This window comes from Typopeltis vanoorti, chromosome 9, assembly GCF_054136105.1.
Source record: "Typopeltis vanoorti isolate ZY-2024b chromosome 9, IOZ_Tvanoo_1.0, whole genome shotgun sequence".
NCBI lineage: Eukaryota > Metazoa > Arthropoda > Arachnida > Uropygi > Thelyphonidae > Typopeltis > Typopeltis vanoorti.
In genome coordinates this window covers 24,223,203-24,246,076 of record NC_143557.1, presented here as the reverse complement: position 1 = coordinate 24,246,076, position 22,874 = coordinate 24,223,203, and the positions used below count along the sequence as shown (strand labels likewise).

The window sequence follows — 22,874 nt, the reverse complement described above, 5'->3', positions numbered from 1 at the left end:
TACCGATCTTTAACTCTGGTGATGTTGAGTTGGGGTGTGTTTTCAGATTTGTTCCAGTAGCTGACTTTTCGCTGTTCACCCTGGTTCCCTGGCAAAAACAACGGGGACCTTGTTTATCTGGGTGACGCCCCAGCCAGCATGAAATTTTGTCATGTTGTACCATGATATTTTATTTTGGTTTAACCAATAAGAATACAATTTGGTTGGTTAAATCCCAAATTGCCAGCTCATCCTCGTTTGTTCAGTATCCAAGTAGATACCCAACAGGATACACCATGAGAAGGTGAGGATTGGACCTTAGGTCAGAAGCCCTGGTCGGTTCTCCGCATTCCTTTAAAGGCTATGTGGAGAAGATCTCCTCTCAGTTATACAGCTTTGACCCTTAAGCACCCCTTGACCCTTTTTTCATATCCTTCCCTATTTGTTCCAATTTACATAACAATTCTGTGTGATATCTTCTCAAAAGCATTTGCAAAGTCCAGCAGTATCATGCTGTAGTCATTTTGCTGAAATTTTTCTTTTGATGGCAACAACATTATATTTCCATGTGGACGTACCAAACTGTAATTTCTTCTTCTATCCCTTTATTAGGATTGATGTTTCAATAAGTACACACTTGGATTAAGTTTTCAAGCATCTAAATAAAATCAGAACATGATATATAGCTTTCACTATTTTATTACTGAAGTGTAAGTGTGTGTGTGTGTGTGTGTGTGTGTGTGTGTGTGTGTGTGTGTGTGTGGCTTTGTTACATATCATACACATTTACATACTTTAAAAATATATGTGAAATCAAACTTTTTCTTATAATGCCAATAAATAATCTGGAGTGACAAAGATATAAACATCTAACTCCAAAGAACATGCACAAAAATTATTTATGAATTATTTAAAGCACAAATTATTCACAATGTAGACAAATCCTGTCCTTCAGTGTAAATTACAAATTTTGCAAAGCAAGCATAGCAGTATTTGCTACAAAAGAATGTCTCTTTGATTTTCTGCAGTCGCACGAGCATTCAGAATTATTTTACGAGAAATAAAAAACAGTAGTTGCAACAGCATACTTATCAATGGTCATATGAAGTAGAATTAAATTTTCATACCTCCAATGTTGAATATTTCAAAACAGAATTCCAAACCAGCATGGAATTTGGTTTCATACATAAAACAACTTTTCAACTGTGTCGCACACAGAAAATTTTTGATACAATAACAATCCTTTGTTTAAACTTTGACTATTCAATGATAGACATCAAGACCATTCTATACTGGAACAATTTCCTTCTTTTTGATAGCTGTCAAATAAACAAAATGGTATAACATTAGTTTCCTTTCTTCAGTCTATTATGGAAGTTCTTAAAATATTTACTAATGATAAATGGGGTAAAGCAGATCGCATCTGCTGAAGTGATCAACTTCAGTGAAAACACAAAACTAATAGCTACTCATAGCTTTATAAAAAATGTTTTCTGTTTACAATTACTTCCTTTTTTATATTTTATATATATATCACCAGAGTTAAAGATCGGTACTATCAACATAAGAAGCCTGAATGGCAAAGAAATGGAGCTAGCTGAGGAATTAGGTAAGTACCAGATCGACATACTAGGAGTGACTGAAACAAAAAAGACAAAAACTGGTGAGATCTTTCTGAACAATAAATACAAAATGTTATATTCAGGCAATGACAATCAAGTAAAAGAAGGAGTAGCCATAGTCGAAAGTTTATTTTTCACTTGGTTAGAATATAATTAATTTAGTTTAAACCTTTATCCAAGTGAGAGCAAACAAAGTTTGCACCTGAAAGTATCTTCAGGAATGGGGTAAGGTGGCGCAACACAAGGACAACTCCTTGCAAGGGTGGAGCAAACTACTAAGGCTCCTATCTCAGTATCTCCCATAATGCAAAACACATCTCCTTGCGGATATGTCTAATGTTATGCATTAAGGGAAGAGCCACTACCCAGACTAGTTTCGACCTTTATTAAGGTCTCTTCAATGGGAGCCAGGCCCAAGTGGAGATACTAGCCAGAAGCATTAGCAAGGTCATCTCTACCTTGGCACACCATTTGGCAACTCCAATAGGTAGAGATGACCTTGCTATGGAATTTTTTGAGGCTTTAGAAAAAGCAACTGACTCAATGAAAAAGGAAAAGTTGGTCCTTGTTGGGGATTTAAATAGCAGAGTAGGAAATGATTGTAAGACAAAAAATATTTTGGGAAAATTTGGAAAAAGAGCAAAGCTAATAATAATGGCAAATATCTGTTGGATTTCTGTTCAGTTCAGAACATGGATTGGTTATTACTAACACCATGTTCCAACATAAAAATGTGCACAAATTCACATGGAGAGAAGAGGCTAGAAATAAGAAAAGTCTCATTGACTATGTTATTGTTGATAGTGATGTTTTCTCCCTGGTGCAGGACACCAGAGTGTACAGAGGATTTGAAATTGGAAGTGATCACTATTTAGTCTTGAGCAGGATAAAATTGAATTTCATATTGAAAAGAATAACATGTAAGAAAGTTTTAAAGCAAATAAAAGTTGAGCAGCACTCAGATGTGAACTGTAGACTAAAATACACAAAGATTATTGAAGAAAAAATGAAAGAGTTTGAGAACAGGAATCAAACCTTGGAGATTTAGTGGCAAACTCTGAAGAAAACATTGATTGATTCTGCCAGAGAGGCATGTGGTGAGGTTGTCTGCATGGATAAAAAAATCAGAACTCCCTGGCGGATACAGGAAGAAAAGAAGAAAGCATATCAAAAGTTCCTGACAAATAAGTCAGCTTGTGCTCTTAGAGAATACAGAGACAAATGCAAGAAAGTTAAATTGTGTAAAACTAGCTAAATAAAAGTCATGGGAGGACTTTGGCATGAATATAGAAAATAAATATCAAGAAGGTAGCAAAGTATTCTGGGGGTTGTTGAAGAAGCTTAGGAATGGAGGAAAGAGTGTAAAAGGAGTTAGAGATGATAAAGGTGACATGAAAACAGGAGAAAAAGATATCCCCTCTGTTATTCATTATCTATATGGATCACATTATTAAGGAAAGTGATATTAAGCATGATATCAAAATTGGAAATGTTAATGTCAGCTCTTTGCTTTATGTGGATGATGTTATACTTCTAAATAAATCTGCTACAAGTCTGCAAGATTCTCTGACTAAATTGAATAGCTGTTGTAATAGATATGGTATGAAGGTCAGCAATAAAAAGACAAAGACAATGAAAATAGGCAGAATCACTGAAAATGTCAACTGTGTTGTGAATGGAGAACCTGTGGAACAAGTGAAACATTTCAGCTACTTAGGCACGATTTTTACTGAAGATGGTAAATTAAATATAGAAATAAACAACAGAATCAGCAAAGCTGGTATGGTAGGAAGTCAATTGAATTAATTCATATGGAATAAGAGAGAAATTAGTCGGAACACTAAATTAGCTGTATACAAGACAGTGTCCAAACCAGTTTTAACTTATGGATCTGAGAGCTGGGTCAGAAGTAAAACACTTGACCAAAGTGTAGAGACCACAGATATGAGAGTCCTGAGAAAGATCAGAGGCGTGAACAGATGGCATCAATGGCAATATCATATTAAAAATGAGGATATTAGGAAAGAACTTGACAGTGTCAACATCCAGGAATGCGTTAGCAGAGCTATTCTCAGGTGGTATGGTCACTTAAACAGAATGGGCAAAGAAAGATGAGCAAAACAAGTGTTCTCTGCCAGGATGGCAGCAAAACGACCCAGAGGAAGACCAAGATATAGGTGGATTGATACGGTACAAAGTGCCCTAGACGATAGAAATATAAGATCTGATAATGTTGGAGTCGTGATAGGTAACAGACTGATTTGGAGGAAAATTGTAGATAGGAAGTTAGTAAAGATGTAATTTTTTTCATGTAGTACTATCATATCCTGTACACCCCTTGAGGGTAAATAACAGGAATTTGATGATAATGATGTGTTTGTGTGTATATATACACACACACACCTTCCTTGCTCTCTTCTCTAATATATCTTTCTCTTTTCTTATGATATTCATACTCATTCTTATAATATAGGTTTGAATCCTGCCATGGATATGAATATTCATGAACATCTTTAGGTAGGAGATGAATTTCATCCCCAAGTTTGAGGCCATTTCTCTGCTTATTGTAAGACTGAAATGGCTTGAAAGAGTTCTATATTTGGTCCAGGGATTCTGGATTACGTAAAAAAATTAAAATATACAAAACATTGTTTTAAATAATAATAAAAAAAAAAATTCTTATCCCATCTACAGTACTGATGTACTATAGGTTTATAGCCTTTGGTGAGAGTCGCATAACAAACACTGGGAAAGCACAGTATGACATAACCAAAGTACACAAAATAGCTAGAAAAAAGCAGTTCACTTGTGGCAAACAAGTTATGTTTATCAGCAACACAATGAAAGTGAAACTTCTTGTTAATGTGATGATTTTAAATACCACTGAAGAAAACATTTCCAAGTGATTTTAAGTTCCAGCAATGTAATGTTGCTTTCTCTCATTGATTTTAATTGTGAAGCAGTTAAATTTTAAGTTTAACTTAATGAGAGCTTTTTGCTGATAATGATACTACAAATATGATACTTCATTTATATTTTTTTTTTTATCCCACATACAAGCTTCCAAAGCCAGAACATCATTCTAATAGGTTGGTTTAAAAATATAAGCATAACTATCTTTATATGCATTTTCCTTATTCAAAATTAATAATTAATCTATTAAATAACATCTGTCCACAGACCAATCGTATAAAGGCGTTTAATCAAATTTCCTCCAATTTTTTCTTTAGCTCTAATTTATCTTCAATTTCCTTGATTCAACTTGATTGTCACTATATTATAAAAAGTGAATTACTAAGGCAAGACCTACAAACACAAATCCATGCTGTCATTCATCAAGTATCACATTTTGTCCAACCATTCCTGAATTCTGCCCTAAACCATTTCTAACCAATTTTTGCCATCTTCCCACTGTGCCAAAGCTGATGCAAACAGCCTGGTCAGAGACACTATCAATTCCCTTATGGCTTCTCTTAATAAACAGGCCAGTATCATATTCAATCCCAAGACAAATTTCACATTGAGATATCATAAAGTACACACCTCCAGTTCATCTGTCTTTGTTCTCACATTAGTCAATTTCATATCTGTCATTACAATATTTCCACATGAATGATAAACCCTTACAAAAGGATCACTCAGTAATTCAACTACTCCTCCTGTTTCTGTCAAATCTGACCAATATTGAATATTGCACTCACATTTGGAGTGGGACCCTAAAAGCTCTCTCAAAATGCATGACTCAATACAGAGGAGAGCAATTAGACTTATTAATGATCATCTCTTACTTTCACACATAAATTTGGTTTCTGCAATATGTATATTCCATAAATATTTCCATGGGAAATGTTCATCTGAAATAGCATCGATAATTCCCCCACTAGTATTAAGCTCATTGAAACACGTGCAGCTGCTGCTCAACCTCACTACAGTGCACCTTGAAACCAACAAAACAAGTTTCTTTTCCTCCTCCTCCTTCATCCCTGCTATTGCTGTATTGTGGAACAGTGTTTCCCAAGGAATACAATATACAGTCTTTTAAATCAAATGTAAACAAGTTCCTCCTTTCCCAACCCACTGCCCAGTGACGTAATTAGGTATAGGCCTTTTTTTGTAAGTTCCTTTTGAAGATGGCAACGTGACGTTGCCAAAATATCGGAAATATTTATTAAAGTGTAATTTAATTTATATTTGTATCTACGTTGTTCAATTCCTTAAGTGATTTAGGTGATGAAATTGATTCTATGAGAATCAATTTCATCACCTTTGTTTTTCTGATGTTAATTTTCATTCCATATTTGATACAGGATTGCAGTAATCTGTTCAACAGATGTTGTAGTCCTGTTTCAGTGTTTGATAGTAATGCCTTGTCATCTGGGTATCTTGTTGCAAATATCTATCTACCTCCAATCTTTATTCCTTCTTCTGAATTCTCCAGTGCTTCTTTGCTTCGGAATACATGTTGAACAAAATTGGTGACAGAGAATAGCCTTGTCTTACTCCTCGTCCAATGATACATGGTTCTGTTGTACCATACATGTCTCTCACCATGGCAGTTTTTTCCATATATAGTGAGATAATTAGCCTTCTGTCTTTCCAATCTATACCAATCTTTTCCATTACTTCCACCACCTTATCCCATTTTACATAGTCAAAAGCTTTCTCAAAATCTATATAACAGATGTTAATTTCTTTATTCACTTTTAGACTTCTTTCACTTACTATTCTTAACAGTCCAATTGCATCTCTTGTTCCCCTACCCTTCCTGAAACCAAATTGATCTCCAAGAAATTCTTCCACTTTAGATGCAATTCTTCATGTTAAGATTCTTATAAGTATTTTTGATGTATGGGAAATGAGGCTTATTGTTCTAAAATCCTTGCAGTTCACTGCATTACTTTTCTTTGGTATAGGTATAAATATTAAGGTCATAAAATCTTTTGGTAGTTCTCCTTTGTTATAAATTAAATTTATTATTTTGGTTATTTCTTCAGTTCCTTTCTTCTGAAGTTGTTACAGGAATTCTGCAGGCATTTCATCTATTCCTTCTGCCTTTCCACATTTTAGATTTTAGTTCTTTAATGGCCATTTCTACTTCTGTCTTCAAAATCTCTGAGCCTAGATCATCTTCATTTACCTTCTTTATATCTTCTAATGGCAATTCATTTGATCTATTTTCCTTGTCATATAGATCTTCAATGTATTCCTTCCATCTCATTAAGATTTTATCTTCTTCAGTTATGATTCTTCCATTCTTATTTTCTGTGCCTCTAGCTCGAATTCCATTTCTCTTGAGGTTACACCAATCAATGCCAAAAACTCCTCCCTGTTGTTCTTGATACTTCTCGTATTAGGATATACAGGAATTTTAGCATCCCCTTAGGGGATGCTACACCAACCACCTTTGCATCTTGTATTTACTACCATATTTGACACTGTTACTTGCGAGACTAAATTTCTCGTTTTTTTCAGCCCTCTCACACTCATTCGCCTCATGGATGCCTACACATACATACACACACATACTCACTTTCATCCACCCTAAATTGCTATAGTTTCATTGCTTTTGAGTTTTCACACTCTCAGTGAACAAAGCTCTCTTGCTCCAAATCTATTTAAGTTTAATCCATAGGCATTATATAAATCCTTCCATCCATCAAGCAGGTTCACAAACTATCATTTCCTCTGCACAACCTGTCTCACTTTTCTTTTTTGCTTCTTCCAATAATTTCCAATTAATGAATGCTAAATTTTTAACCACAGGAGCAAGCTAGGCAGATTAATCAGTACTGGACATAACATGGATTAGAAGTATGGTGTTAGTTGCTTTTAATGTAGTGCATATACACACGCATTACATTACATGCATTAGAACAGTATGGTGTTAGTTGCTTGAAACATTAGATCAGTATGGTTGTTTTAATGTATTCACATTAAAAGCAACTAACACACACACTACATACATTATGTATACACACAGTATGTATTGTACATATTTTTCTGTATACATATATACACACATAGTGTCAGGAAAGTTGTAGAGGATTAGAGGAAACAGAGATAAAGTTGTGGTAATTGTAGAGGATGGTGGATGAAGTTAGTAAGGAATAATAGATTGGGGTTTTGATGCCTGTAGCGATGGTGCACATTATTAATGTTTTGAGTTATTGCACATTATGAATTATTGAGGTCCTAGAAAATTACTCTTTTTTCCCTTCTTCCCACTCCAACAAAAAAAAAGATAACACAATCTTTGCTTAACAAGTTTTTTCATCATTGTTGTTGCTAGCAGTTTTTATGTTTTAAATTTTATTGCATTTAATGCAATAAAAAAATTTTATTGCATTTAATGCTATAAAATTTAATTGACACTATTTTAAATATAATGAAGAGACTTCTATAGCAAAAAATTAATTAACTAAAACAGATTATGCTGAAAAGTGAAGACAGGCAATTATAAACAGCCGCAGACAACAACAAAAAAATATGCAATAACTAAAAATGTATGGCAAAGAGATGTAATTATAAATAGTCACAGACAACAAACAAAAAGAAAGAAAGTAAAGCCAGAGTGATCATATCTGCCATGTCTTTGATAACTAAACAGCAGAATGAGATACTTCCCGCAAGATTTTCATGTAATGCAATAAACAAGATATCAGGAATCAGATGCCAGGAGAATAACTGAACTATCAATTCACTGCATTTATTGCAAATGACTAACACATGAAACAGTACAACTACTAAGAAACAACAACAAACAACAAAAATGCATGGTCATGTTTAATATTATTACTTACTGATCCCCATTAGTGTACAACTTGCTATAAGTAAGTCCAGCAAGAAAAGCAATGATTTGAACAGTTTTTCCAAGTCCCATTTCATCTCCAATAATACCACCACAATTTTGTTGGTGAAGTTCCCATAGCCAGCGTACTCCTGTCTGTTGATATCTACAATTCAAAGAGATATAAAACATTATTATAAATAAAAACTGCATTCAACTGAGGTGAAAAAAAAAAAAAAGAAGTTAATCTCATGATCTAGAAAACTAAATAAAAAATGGGATATATTTTATTCTTCATGGACAACAGGAACAATGCAACTCAACAAGAAAACAATACAAAAATGGTGGAGTACTTTAATGAGGATTTTTTACAGTTGTAAAAAAAAAAAGTTGCATGTAATATTTATGCACAAAAAAGATTAATCCTTATATCGATATGAAAAGTAAGTCAAGATGGTGGGAATTATTCTGCTTAACAAGAGGTGTTTTTTTTTTTTGTACATTTATGGGCACATTTTTCATTAATCTTACATTATGTCAAAAAGGCTATTACTGAAAATGAGCAACCCCACCCCCAATTAAAAAAAAAGGTAATTCTGATAGCCAAGGTTTAAAAATTCATCAATCATTATCAGTAATTATGGAGGCACACTACAACTTACTTTAATTAAAATTAAAATAAAATGACATGTTGACCTTCATATCAAGGTCACCTTCAGGAATATACATACATACACACACACACACACACAGGATCACAAGCTACATTAGTACATATTACAGTGGGCTGAGAATAATTGCTTAGTCAACTGTTGGCCATACCATTAGTCTATAGTCCTGTTAATTGAAATTTCTATTCTAATTGAAATTTTTATTGAGATTTGGTTGGTTGATAAGAATTTTACAGGCATCCTAGAATTTACATTCATACTATCTTTTGGTCAAATGCAAGGACTGGGATAACTTTCCAGTCAATCTGATCACATGTTTCAAGTGCATGGTCAGAAAGATCTGCTTTACCATGACAAAGGTACATGATATATTATGTTCTTTCTGTTTAAGAAAGGAAATGAATTCACTGTTCAGAGCTTCTTCCTCTGAGAAACAGGCTCTGAACACTGCAATTCAAATAATAAGAAAATTTTTTATAAAAAATGGCTATAACAAGAAAACAGTCCTTAGAACCCTTCATAAAAATACAACCAAAAATAAAAAACGATGACAGTAAGGCCATAGCCATCTCTTATAGGAGGAGAATTATCCAAAATAATAGACAATATACTACAAAAATACAACATTAAGGCCTATTTAAACAACCAATGGAAATTTCAAGTATGCTAAGCTCTTCTAAAGATCCCTTCCTTCACTTGTCCATCCAGGTGCACACCAGATCTGTTGCCCCTGTAACCTACCCTACATATGTGACCCATCTGTATAATCTCTAAATGGAAAGAAGCACACACAGTAATCCCTCGATTAATGCACCACGATTAGCATGTTTTTGATTAGTGCATCATTTTTTTTCGATACCCAAATTCGATTAGTGCGCCTATATATATATATATATATTAAAAATAAATGTTACAGATTTTAAAAATTTTCTATCTATACATTTTTATGGCTAACTATTTTAAAAAATCACTCACAGAATGAAATAATTTACTTACCGATTTAAAACATTTTACAAAGTTATTTTCAATGGCATAGTAAACTACTTCCATGTACACTATGTTCCAAATTTTTACCGCCAAAATTTATGTCGTCTGCTATAGTAAGCCCACAGATTCGAGACCCTTCGACACTTCTGCGCATGTCACAAAAAGGAGAATCCATTCCGATAATAGGGTAATCAATCCGTCTTCTGGAATGAGTCGTTTATTATTACACATCAGAAAATTAACTTCTCTTTTACGATCATTGTAATTTTTAAAGTGATAACTATTTTGCTTGTATAACAGTTGGGAAATTTTATCTATAAAGCACGTGATTTTGCGTGTTGGCAACCAATTCGTACGTCCTTCATTTTTTTCTCCCCTTCAATGATGACGTCCAAGAGTTAATTAAATCTCATTCTGAAGAATTGAGCGATTCCGACCTACTAAATTTAGATGAACAGCGGAAAGATACCGAAGAATATGAAGAAAATTTAACCACTGATAGTCAGCCAAAAGAGATTTCACAGAAACAATTTGAAAATATTTTTCATACAATTGAAGTTTTTAAGCAGCAATACTTAGAGGCTGACCCTGATGAAGAGAAAAGCAGTAAAATTTGCAGAAGAGTAGAAGAGGCAATAGGGCCATACCGTCGGTTGTATGAAAAAAAAAAAGAAACAAAATGCCCACTAAACTACATTAGCTCAATTCTTTGTTAAGAAGTAGAATAATAAAATTTATATTCTGAATATGTTTTATTGTCTTTCAGCTTCATGGTTTTCCTTTAACTAGGCCCTGAGACATACCCTAATTCTTTTATAAAAAAATTAAGGTTCAAAAAAGAAATTTGAGGAACGAATTATACATTTTCCCATAGGTTATTATATTCGATTAGTGCGTTTTCGATTAATGTGCCTGTTTTAAAGAACGCATTAAGTGCACTAATCGAGGGATTGCTGTAAATGACACATCATGGTAAAACAGGTCTTTCTAACCATGCTGAAACATGCCACATTTGGTCCAGTGAAGACTGGGTGCTGTCTTCACTGGCCCAAAACATGGTATGAATATAAATTCGAGGATGTTGAAAGTTTATTTTTCACTTGGTCAGACTATAATAAATTTAGTTTACTCCTTTATCCAACTGTGTGCAAACAAAGTTTGCGCCTGAAAGTATCTTCAGGACTGAGGTAAAGTGGTACAACACCGGGCAACTCCTTGCAAAGGTGGAGCAAGATACCAACACTCCTATCTCAGTATCTCCCATAATGCAAAACACATCTCCTTGCGGATATGTATAATGTTATGCATTAAGGGAAGGGCCACTATCCAGATTAGTTTCAACCTTTATTGAGGTCTCTTCGGTGGGAGCCAGGCCCAAGTCGAGATACCAGGCAGAAGCATTAGCAAGGTCATCTCCTCCTATAGGAGCTGCCAAACGGTGCCACCTTTTTATTAAATTACTCTGGATTTAGAGAAAGATGTTGAAAGTTTATTTTTCTGGTTAGACTATAATAAATTTAGTTTAATCCTTTATCCCAGTGAAAGCAAACAAAGTTTGTGCCTGAAAGTATCTTCAGGACTGGGGTAAAGTGGTACAACACTGGGCAACTCCTTGCAATTTAGCATTCCAATTAGCAAGGGCAGCTCCTATAGGAGGAAATAACCTTGCTAATGCTTCTGCCTGGTATCTCCACTTGGGCCTGGCTCCCACCGAAGAGACCTCAATAAAGGTCGAAACTAGTCTGGGTAGTGGCTCTTCCCTTAATGCATAACATTATACATATCTGCAAGGAGATGTGTTTTGCATTATGGGAGATACTGAGATAGGAGTATTGGTAGCTTGCTCCACCTTTGCAAGGAGTTGCCCGGTGTTGTACCACTTTACCCCAGTCCTGAAGATACTTTCAGGCGCAAACTTTGTTTGCACACACTTGGATAAAGGATTAAACTAAATTTATTATAAATTCAAGGATGCCTGTGAAATGCATATCAACTAACCAAATCTCAACAAAAATGACAGTCTGAAAGTCCCTCAGAGTTGGATGGCTCACTTACAACCTACATAACATCTGGAAAGATAAGAATAACCTGAAGATAAGAAATTTAATTGGCTAACAATACAGTAACTCAAGCAGTGAATAGAAATTTAAAATAACAAGACTATAAGAAAAAAGAACTGTTGATGTAGTTTTAATAAAATTATATTATATTATATTTTATTTTTTATTTTTTTTTCATTCCAGAGGTCAGGCTATGGTCAATGGTTGACTTGACCATGCAGTTTTCTCAGTCCAATGTAGTATGTATCAATGTTGCTTGTGATCCTGTGTGTGTATATATACATATGTGTGTGTGTGTGTGTGTGTGTGTGTGGTATTCCTGAAAATGAGATTGATAGAAAGCTCAAAATATAGAATTTTAATTTTAATTAAAGTAAGTTCTTAAACATGGTAATGTCTCCATAATTATTCATAATGGTTGCTGATTGCCATGTAACTCTGAAATAAAGAATTTAAAAATTCATGTAAGCTGTATTTTTTAACTTATACGTAATTGCAGTAAATTAATAAGATAACTTTTTTTTATGTTAGTTTGTCAAGAGCACTAATAATCAAGGCAAGCTATATTCATCCTGTCACTATAGAAAAAAAAAGAAAAAAAACAGCTCTGTTTCTAAACTACTGCTGTCACTAAACAATTCTCAGGAGGTATGTATGCCTTCAAATTATACGTTTTGCAAATAATTTGTTTCAGTTTTAAAAACTGGAACAGAAATAATGTCCAATCCAGTATATTAATCACCTAGGTACTGAATGAACAAGGACAGGCAGGAAATTTGCGATTTAGCAGACCAAACTGTATATTATATTTATCATAAGATGAAGTGTTACTCAATCTGGAGTATCACCCAGTTAAACAAGATCTTGTTGTTTTTATCAGGGAACCAGGGTGAAGAGTGAAAAGTCAAACTGGACATAGCAAAACTCAAGACAGGCAACATTAACATAAGAAGTATAAACAGAAAGAAAGTTGGTTTGGGTGGTAACCCTTCCCATAATGTTTCTGTATTATGGGATACTAAGGCAACTGATGTGAAGCCAAAAGCCTCAATATACAAGTAGACCAGCCATGAAGTTATTTCAGACTTTAAAACAAGAATATAATTTCTTTCAAGTATAATATACAAATAGTGGTTGTCAAGATCAGATTTTCAATTTAAGACAAATAGTTCAGAAATGATGTGGGGGGGGGGGGCTGTTTGATAAATACCTAAAACAAAAATTAATTAATTTTATGTCTTCTTATATATCCTAAAAGAAAAAGAACAAATTATTACAGTTTGATGAAACATTGGGGTTAAAGAGTTTTAAGATATGCTCTTTCTTGTGATTATACGAGTTGATTTAATATAATTTTTGTTAAGGTGTTTATCAGAACTAACTAGAATCTGTATTTGAGTTTTGTAAATCTGGAAAAGAACAATGCATAGCCTAGTATTAAGCAATATATAGTCTAGATTCAAGTTGTAAGTCAGAAGAAAATTGAAAGGGGTAAATGAGGATTGTTTAATATAAAATCCAATTTGAGACAAGGGTGCAATTTAACACTGTTATTTATCATATGTAAGGATCACATTATGTGAAGGAAAGTGGATTTAGGCCTGACATCAAAACTGAAGATAGTCCTCAGCTCTCTACTCATATTTTGATAGCAAGAAATGGAAAACCAAAAGAATATGAAAAGAAAACAAAAAAAAAAATTATTTACTAACATTTTTAGTTCACAGTGTGATAATGTTTCTGGAATAAGAAACATGGTGTATTAAGCATAATTTATTGTAAAAGTATATAAAAAAATAAGTAAAATTGTACACAACAATTTTTAATAAAAATTTTATACAGTAAATATAAAAAAACATTTCATATAGCAAACAGATGGGCTGAAATATGTAAATTTCATTAAACAGATTATTTGTATACTAGGTAAATGTGTAAAAAATGACTACTATGAATACTACAAATTCTTAAATGTACTGTATCCATGTCACACATCACTGTTAATAAATGTGCTGGTATGCAATCCCAAAAAAAATCTTGCTCTTAAATAAATCCAACATATGAGGGTGGTCTGAAAAGTTCTCGGCCTCGACCATAGATGGCAACACTATTGCCAAGAGATTTTTTTTTCTAAGTTGATACATCTGTCATAAGCATTCATGTGAAATTGCAAGTCATTCTAAAAGTAGTTTGTTTTATACAGCTGTCTGAAGCAAAAGTGTTGTCTGTATCCCTTGAAATGGATAAAATTGAGTATCATGCAGTTATAAAATTCTTTGTAAAAGAAGGTTTAACACCAAAAGAAATTCATTCGAAGTTCGTAAAAGTTTATGAGCTCTCTTCTCCTTCATTTTCGACAATGAAGAAATGGGCTGCCGAGTTTAAATGGGGCCACACCAGCCTTGAAGATGATCCACGTGAAGAACGTCCAAAAGGTGTAACAACACCAGAAATCATTGATCAAGTGCACGATATGGTATTGGATGACCGGCAAGTCAAAGTGTGTGAAATTGCTGAGACTATAGGCATTTCAAAAGAATGTGTAGGATATAATTTGCATGACGAGTTGCAAATGAAAAAGCTTTGTACAAGGTGGGTGCCAGTGGCTCACAGTAGATCAAAAATGCACTTGTATGAAAATCTCGGAACAGTTCTTGGAACATTTTAACAAGAATAAAACTGATTTTGTGCATTGATTTATTACTATGGATGAGACTTGGATTCACCATTACACATCAGAATCCAAACAGCAGTCAAAACAGTGGATAGAAGCCAGTTATTCGGCACCAAAGAAGACAAAGTTCGATTCCATCAGCAGGAAAGGTCAAGGCATTGGTGTTTTGGGATGCTAAAGGCATTTTGTTTATTAATTATCTTGAAAAGGCATTTTGTTTATTAATTATCTTGAAAAGGATAAAACAATAACCGGGGAATATAATAATAATAAAAAAAAAAGGTTATGAAATTAGGCTAGTCATTCTAGTGGGAAACCTATATGACAATTAAAACATTTCAGCTATTCGGATAGAAATTTTAGCAAAGATGGAGCAGAAAACACGTCAATAGACTAGAGAATTAATAAAGATGATTTCAGACAACTGAATAAATTTATATGGAATATGAGATAAATTAGTCAAAACCCTAAAGTAGCTCTGTATACAAGACTACAAATCTGGTAATTAGCTTAAGGAATTAACAATGCATATAAAGTATATTAATTAAAGGCAACTTTAATGAATAACTTCTATATTTTGGCAACGTCACGTTGCCATCTTCAGGAACATAAAAATATGGTATGTGCACACAGGCACTAACAAAAGCAAATGAGGAAGAAGGCAAGAAACTAATATTGTTCCTAAATCCTAATGGTGCCCTCTGGCAGGTTAATTTGGTTGTCTTAGCCGTTGGGCTGAAGTTCTCATAATGTAAGTCTTCCAAATTTGGGGTAGTTTCATGCACCCAAATTTGTTGAGGTTTGGAACGTTTTTTAGAGCTGCTGATGATTCCTTGAATAATCTTTTGTACTTAAAAAAAATTATTTACCTGTTTGGTCTGTGGCCAAACAGGCAGGACAGCAAATATCAGGATTTCAGAACACAAAGACTACATCCGGTTTCACCAGTACAGCCACTCTGGGCTGGAAGGCCATGCCTTAGATACCCACCATAGAATTCGTTGGAAGAAAACTAAAATAATACACTGCAGCAAGTTTAAGTACGAAAGATTATTTAAGGAATCATCAGCAGCTCTAAAAAACGTTCCAAACCTCAACAAATTTGGGTGCATGAAACTACCCCAAATTTGGAAGACTTACATTATGAGAACTTCAGCCCAACGGCCAAGACAACCAAATTAACCTGCCAGAGGACACCATTAGGACTTTAGGAACAATATTAGTTTCCTGCCTTCTTCCTCATTTGCTTTTGTTAGTGCTTGCGTGCACATACCATATTTTTATGTTCCTGAAGATTGCAATGCGACGTTGCCAAAATATAGAAGTTATTCATTAAAGTTGCCTTTAATTAATATACTTTATATGCGTTGTTAATTCCGTAAGCTAATTACCAGTTATGTATGACCAACGTATAAGCCTTGCTACTACAAAGACTACAAATCAATTTTCACTTACATATCTGAGAGCCGGTTAGAAATAAAACACTTGAACGAAGACTGGAAACTACAAATATGAGTTCTGAGAAAAATTAAGAGAGTGAACATAGAGCAGAATCATCTCAAAAATGTGATATTAGAAGGAACTTGACACTGTTCATTTTTAGGTGTGAGCAAAACTAATGGCAAGTCACTTAAACAAAATAGGAAAGGAAAAGTTCACAAAACAGCTGTTTAATGCCAGGATGGCAGAAAAAAGACCTCTCAAAAATCTGAGAATATGGAAATTCTGACAGATAACAGGCTAATATGGAAGAAAACTGTCAATGAGAAGATAGCAATAATGTAAACTTTTCATGTAGTACCACCATCACAGAGTCCTTGACACCACTTTGAGGGTATAACAGGAATCTGATGATGATTCCATTCCTTGTTTGGTAGGAGAGTGTTCCAGGAAAAATGTTGTAACTATTACTTATGTGGATGACTGGTTGGACGTAAGAACATGCCATGACAAAAAGGTGAGTAGGGCATGGTTATGTCTGCTAATTCACTGTTCTGGGTGTGTTTCCAAGTTTCTATTGTGGACGAGGCTCTGTCACATCAATGGACCCCCTCATGGGCAATTTGGATCGTGCCATATAACGAATCCCGTGTTTGTTACCAGTATAAATTAAATGACTATGATGCTCCCAAGTTGGTGCAACTATGTCTGGATGAAATGGTTGTGAGAACGGAACTGCCATTTTGACAAGGGCGCTGTGATAGGATGCCATGTTGCAGGCCTACCTGTTCAGCAAAATGCTGGCAAAATGGGCCATTCCAGGTCAATCAGTGATACCGTATGAGATGGAAGTGCAGGGAGTCAACTGCAAATGCTACCCATAGTGGACAACTTACCATGCTCATTGAATGTGACCGTAGGATGCTACAAAGAATAATATGTAAAAACTACCATTAGTAAGCTGACACGTTGAATGCAGAGTTCCAAGCATCAACTGGAACATGAATCTGCACAAAAACATTCAGAACTAAGACTCATACCATCATTAGCGCACCCAGGGAGGGGGCCAAGGGGCCTTGGCACCCCCCCGAAAGAAAAAGGAAAAAAAAACACCAGAAAAATTTCCAAAAATCTTTTCCTAATTAAAATTCTTTTTTTTTTTTTATTTATGTTGGGTCGTGTCATCATCATCATCATAATCATCAAATTCCTGCTATGCACCCTCAAGGCGTGTACAGGATATGACAGTACTACATGAAAAAATTACATCATTACTAACTTCCTATCTACAATTTTCCTCCAAATCAGTCTGTTACTTGTCAAGACTTCAACATTATCAGATCTTATATTTCTATCGTCTAAGGCATTTTGTACCGTATCAATCCACCTATATCTTGGTCTTCCTCTGGGTCATTTTCCTGCCAACCTGGCAGAGAACACTTGTTTTGCTAATCTTTCTTCGCCCATTCTGTTTAAGTGACCATACCACCTGAGATTAGCTCTGCAAATGCATTCCTGGATGCTGACAATGTCAAGTCCTTTCTTAATATCCTCATTTTTAATATGATATTACCATTGATGCCATCTGTTCAGGCCTCTAATCTTTCTCAGGACTCTCATATCTGCAGTCTCTAGTCTTTGGTCAAGTGTTTTACTTCTGACCCAGCTCTCAGATCCATAAGTTAAAACTGGTTTGAACACTGTCTTGTATACAGCTAATTTAGTGTCCGACTAATTTCTCTCTTATTCCATATGAATTTATTCAATTGACTTCCCACGATACCAGCTTTGCTGATTCTGTTGTCTATTTCTATAGTTAGTTTACCATCTTCACTAAAAATTGTGCCTAAGTAGCTGAAATGTTTTACTTGTTCCACAGGTTCTCCATTCACAGCACAGTTGACATTTTCAATGATTCTGCCTATTTTCATTGTCTTTGTCTTTTTATTGCTGACCTTCATACCATATCTATTACAACAGCTATTCAATTTAGTCAGAGAATCTTGCAGACTTGTAGCGGATTTATTTAGAAGTATAACATCATCCGCATAAAGCAAAGAGCTGACATTAATATCTCCAATTTTGATATCAGGTTTAATACCACTTTCCTTCATAATTTGATCCATATAGATAATGAATAACAGAGGGGATAATGTACATCCTGGTCTCACACCATATTTAACATTAAACCATCTTCCTGTACTTCATTCAATTCTAACTGCTGATTTACAACTCAAATAAAGACTAAGTATTGCTTGATATAATGCCCCATTGACACCATATAACTGCAGCGTATTGAATAGCTTCTCTCTTGGCACCTTGTCATATGCCTTTTCCAAATCGACAAAACTTAAATACAGATCTTTGTTATATTCCCATGCTTTCTCGATTATTTGTCGTAAAGTGAAGATCTGATCCTGACAGCCTCTATTTGGCCTGAATCCAGCTTGTTCTTCACCAAGCTTTTCTTCCACAATTCTTCTCAACCGTTTCTCAAGTATACTGGCACAGATCTTGCCAGGCACACTCAGTAGGGAAATACCTCTGTAATTCTCACATTCAATTTTATTTCCCTTGTTATATATGGGTACTATAAGAGCTCTACTCCAATCATTGGGAATTCGTCCCTCTGTCCAGGCTTTCTGAACTATGCAGTGCAGCCACTGTAAGACTTTTATACCACCATACTTCAGCATTTCTGGTCGAATATCATCTACTCCTGCTGCCTTTCCACATTTCAAGCTTTTGATGGCTTTTTCTACTTCAAGTATGGATATGTATTCCTGACTAAATGTCTGGTCAATGTTTTTTATCACTGTGCTGTCATCACTGCTTGTTTCATTTAGCAGTTTTTCAAAGTAATTACTCCATACTTCAAGGATATCTTTTTCTCCTGTTTTCATTTCACCTTTATCATCTCTAACTCCTTTTACAGCACTCTTTCCTCCATTCCTAAGCTTCTTCAACAACTTCCAGAATATTTTGCCACCTTCTTGATATTTATTTTCTATATTCTTGCCAAAGTCCTCCCATGACTTTTGTTTAGCTAGTTTTACACGCTGTTTAGCTTTCTTACATTTGCCTCTGTATTCTGCAAGAGTAAAAGCTGATTTATTTGCCAGGAACTTTTGATATGCTTTCTTCTTTTCCTTCACTGCCTCTTTAACTTCCTGTGTCCACCAGGGAGTTCTGATTTTTTTATTCTTCCACACAACCTCACCACATGCCTCTCTGGCAGAATCAATCAATGTTTTCCTCAGAGTTTGCCACTGAATCTCCAAGGTTTGATTCCTGTTCTCAAACTCTTTCGTTTTCTTTTCAATAATCTTTCTGTATTGTAGTTTACAGTTCACATCTGAGAGCTGCTCAACTTTTATTCGCTTTAAAACTTTCTTACATGTTATTCTTTTCAATATGAAATTCAATTTTATCCTGCTCAAGACTAAATAGTGACCACTTCCAATTTCAAATCCTCTGTACACTCTGGTGTCCTGCACCAGGGGAGAAGACATCACTATCAACAATAACACAGTCAATGAGACTTTTCTTATTCCTAGCCTCTTCTCTCCATGTGAATTTGTGCACATTTTTATGTTGGAACATGGTGTTAGTAATAACCAGTCCATGTCCTGAGCAGAAATCCAACAGATATTTGCCATTATTATTAGCTTTGCTCTTTTCTCCAAATTTTCCCAAAATATTTTTGTATGTCTCGCAATCATTTCCTACTCTGCTATTTAGATCCCCAACAAGGACTAACTTTTCTTTTTTCATTGAGCGTCAAAAAATTTCTCCACTTCTACCTTAATAGAACCTTCTGTGGGACCACAGGCACAAATAAGTCTCATTGTCTAATTCCCCATTCTGATATTTGCCCACATCACTCTACTTGAGACTGCCTGCCATTCAAGAAGATTAGCCTCGTATTTTGTGTTGAATACTATGGCTACTCCTCCTTTTCCTTGATTGTCATTTCCTGAATATAACATTTTGTATTTATTGTTCAGAAAGATCTCACCAGTTTTTGTCTTTTTTGTTTCAGTCATCCCTATTATGCCGATCTGGTACTTATCTAATTCCTCAGCTAGCTCCATTTCTTTGCCATTCAGGCTTCTTACGTTGATAGTACCGATCTTTAACTCTGGTGATGTTGAGTTGGGGTTTGTTTTCAGATTTGTTCCAGCAGCTGACTTTTCACTGTTCGCCCTGGTTCCCTGGCGAAAACAACGGGGCCCTTGTTTAACCGGGCGACGCCCCAGCCGGCATGAAATTTTGTCATGTTGTACCATCATTTTTTATTTTGGTTTAAACCAATAAGAATACAATTTGGTCGGCTAAATCCCAAATTGCCAGCCCATCCTCGTTCGTTCAGTATCAAAGTAGATACCCAACAGGGTGCACCACGAGAAAGTGAGGATTGGACATTAGGTCAGAAGCCCTGGTCGGTTCTCCACATTCCTTTAAAGGCTATGTGGAGGTCTCCTCTTGGTTATACAGCTTTGACCCTTAAGCACCCCGTTGGGTCGTGTCTTCTATTTCTATGTTCGTTATATGCTCCTTATGAATTAGCGGTCACATAAGGTGGGAATACCTTATAGCGCCTCGAGAATCCTGGGCGCTGTGAACACAAGGCAAACGAAGTAGTGCTCAGGAGCTACTTTGTTTGCCCGAGTCGGGCCACAGGAAATCACAGGTATCGTGTATTGGCAATCGCTGCAGATGCTCAGTCATAGCTCTTATACAATGCATAGTGTGTATTCTCAAACTGTATATTCAACTCGATTCCCCCCCCCAGATTAAATCTTGAGTGCTCGGCCCCCTCCAAGATCAAATCCTGAGTTCACCACTGCATACCATAGGTTTCCACGGTTGGACTATATGCAAGCCCCACATTACTCAAACCAACATACAGCATTGTCTTCAATGGTGAAAAGAGCGTGTACAGTGAGATGTGGAGACCTGGAAAGCTGTGTTATGGATCGATGAATCATGCTACATCCTTTACCGAGTAGATGGATGACTGTGGAGGATGATCGGTGAACATCTCTTACCAGAGTGCATAACCCCAACTATGAAATTTGGAGGTGTCAGTGTGATAGTATGGTCCTGTTTTTCCTAGTTTGGTCTTGAGCCTCTGTTTGTGGTGCCATGAATTTTGAACTCCAAGAGGTATCTGAACATTCTGGAACAATGCAATTGTCCAGAATGTTCCTACTTTGTAGCATTTCTATGAAATCAATTTTGTGGTGTTTCTATGGTGTCATAAGGTTGCTGCTGTAATTGTGTGGTTTTTGGACAAGAATACCACCACACTTGACTGGCCTCCACACAGCACTGATCTCAACCCTACTAAACATCTGTGGGATGAACTGGAGTATTGGGTGGGACCAAGGGATGTCTGCCCCAGAACAGTCCAGGACCTCATTACATGCTTACAGGAAGAATAGTCCAAAATTCTCATTGATAGTTATCACACGCTTGTGGAAGGTATGACCTGCAAGATTGTTGCAGTCATCATACAATGAAAGGAGGTCCTACATCTTATTAAGGTGTGTACTATGGTAGTTTGTTCCTCACACTATGGTGTCTGTTATAAAATACTGTCAAGAAAAGAACAAATAATAAGATTTAAAAGTAACAGAAATCAGATGCATAAACATTTAGCTATCATTAAGGAAAGTGATATCTACAATTCATGCTACTGAATCTAGAGGAAGAATCTCGCCGAAATCAACCACCAGACTGCATTTCTTACATCGTAGATATCATTAGCACGTTCATTATATTCAAATGACTCCGATAGATATAGTATACAGAGGAATCATGGCTTCAGTAAGTAATACATAAACAACAGGGACACACATAACAACTACTTACAGCTACAAGTATGTTTGAGACATCGGACAAAGATGTGTTATAAATTGAAAAAAAAACATAAAAAAATCAACATTGGTATGAATACACACATAACAGGTTTAGAAACATTTGGGGAAAATTTTTTAATGTAATAAATTTATGTTAAATATCTTTTTTTTTTTAACTGCTATTTCAACTTCAGTAATGTTATCAGTTTTTTGCTGGGAATGTCATTCCAAACTTCTTCCTTAGAATTAAAGATTCCAAGAAATTATTATTACTTGGTTTAATCCTTTATACAAGTGTAAGCAAACAAGTTTGCAGCTGAACTATTTTTAGGACTGGGGCAACTCGTATAAAGAAGCTAATGACTTCACATTGTTCAGGTGCAAACTTGTTTGCTTACACTTGTATAAAGGATTAAATATATATTAAGTATATAATATATAATTAAGTATATATAATAAGAAAAAAGTATATAATTTCTTTGTATCTTTAAATTATAGTATAACCAAGTGGAAAACTTCCAACAACTTTCTCTAATGCAAAGAATTTAATAATAAGGTGTAACACCTTTTGGCTACTCATATATGAAAATATGACAACTGCATTACTTCAACCTTAGTATCGCCTCTGGGTCTGGCTCCCACTGATGAGACCTCAATAAAGTTCCGTGAATCATCTACACTTATATCAGTGTCTTCTAAGGAAGAATAAATTAAATATACCAAGAAATTATATACTTCGTTTAATCCTTTATACAAGTGTAAGCAAACAGTCTGCACCTGAACTATTTTCAGG

The 22,874-nt window shown here is 35.1% G+C and overlaps 1 protein-coding gene across 1 annotated transcript in view; it reads right to left on the bottom strand.

Moving 5' to 3' along the window:
* Positions 1 to 22,874, bottom strand: part of LOC150102928 (DNA excision repair protein ERCC-6-like) — a 282,232-nt gene that overhangs the window by 155,786 nt on the left and 103,572 nt on the right. Inside the window, exon 7 of the mRNA XM_090397999.1 lies at positions 8,402 to 8,554. Coding sequence (XP_090254125.1) covers positions 8,402 to 8,554 — 153 coding nt within the window. The remainder of the gene's footprint in view (positions 1 to 8,401; positions 8,555 to 22,874) is intronic.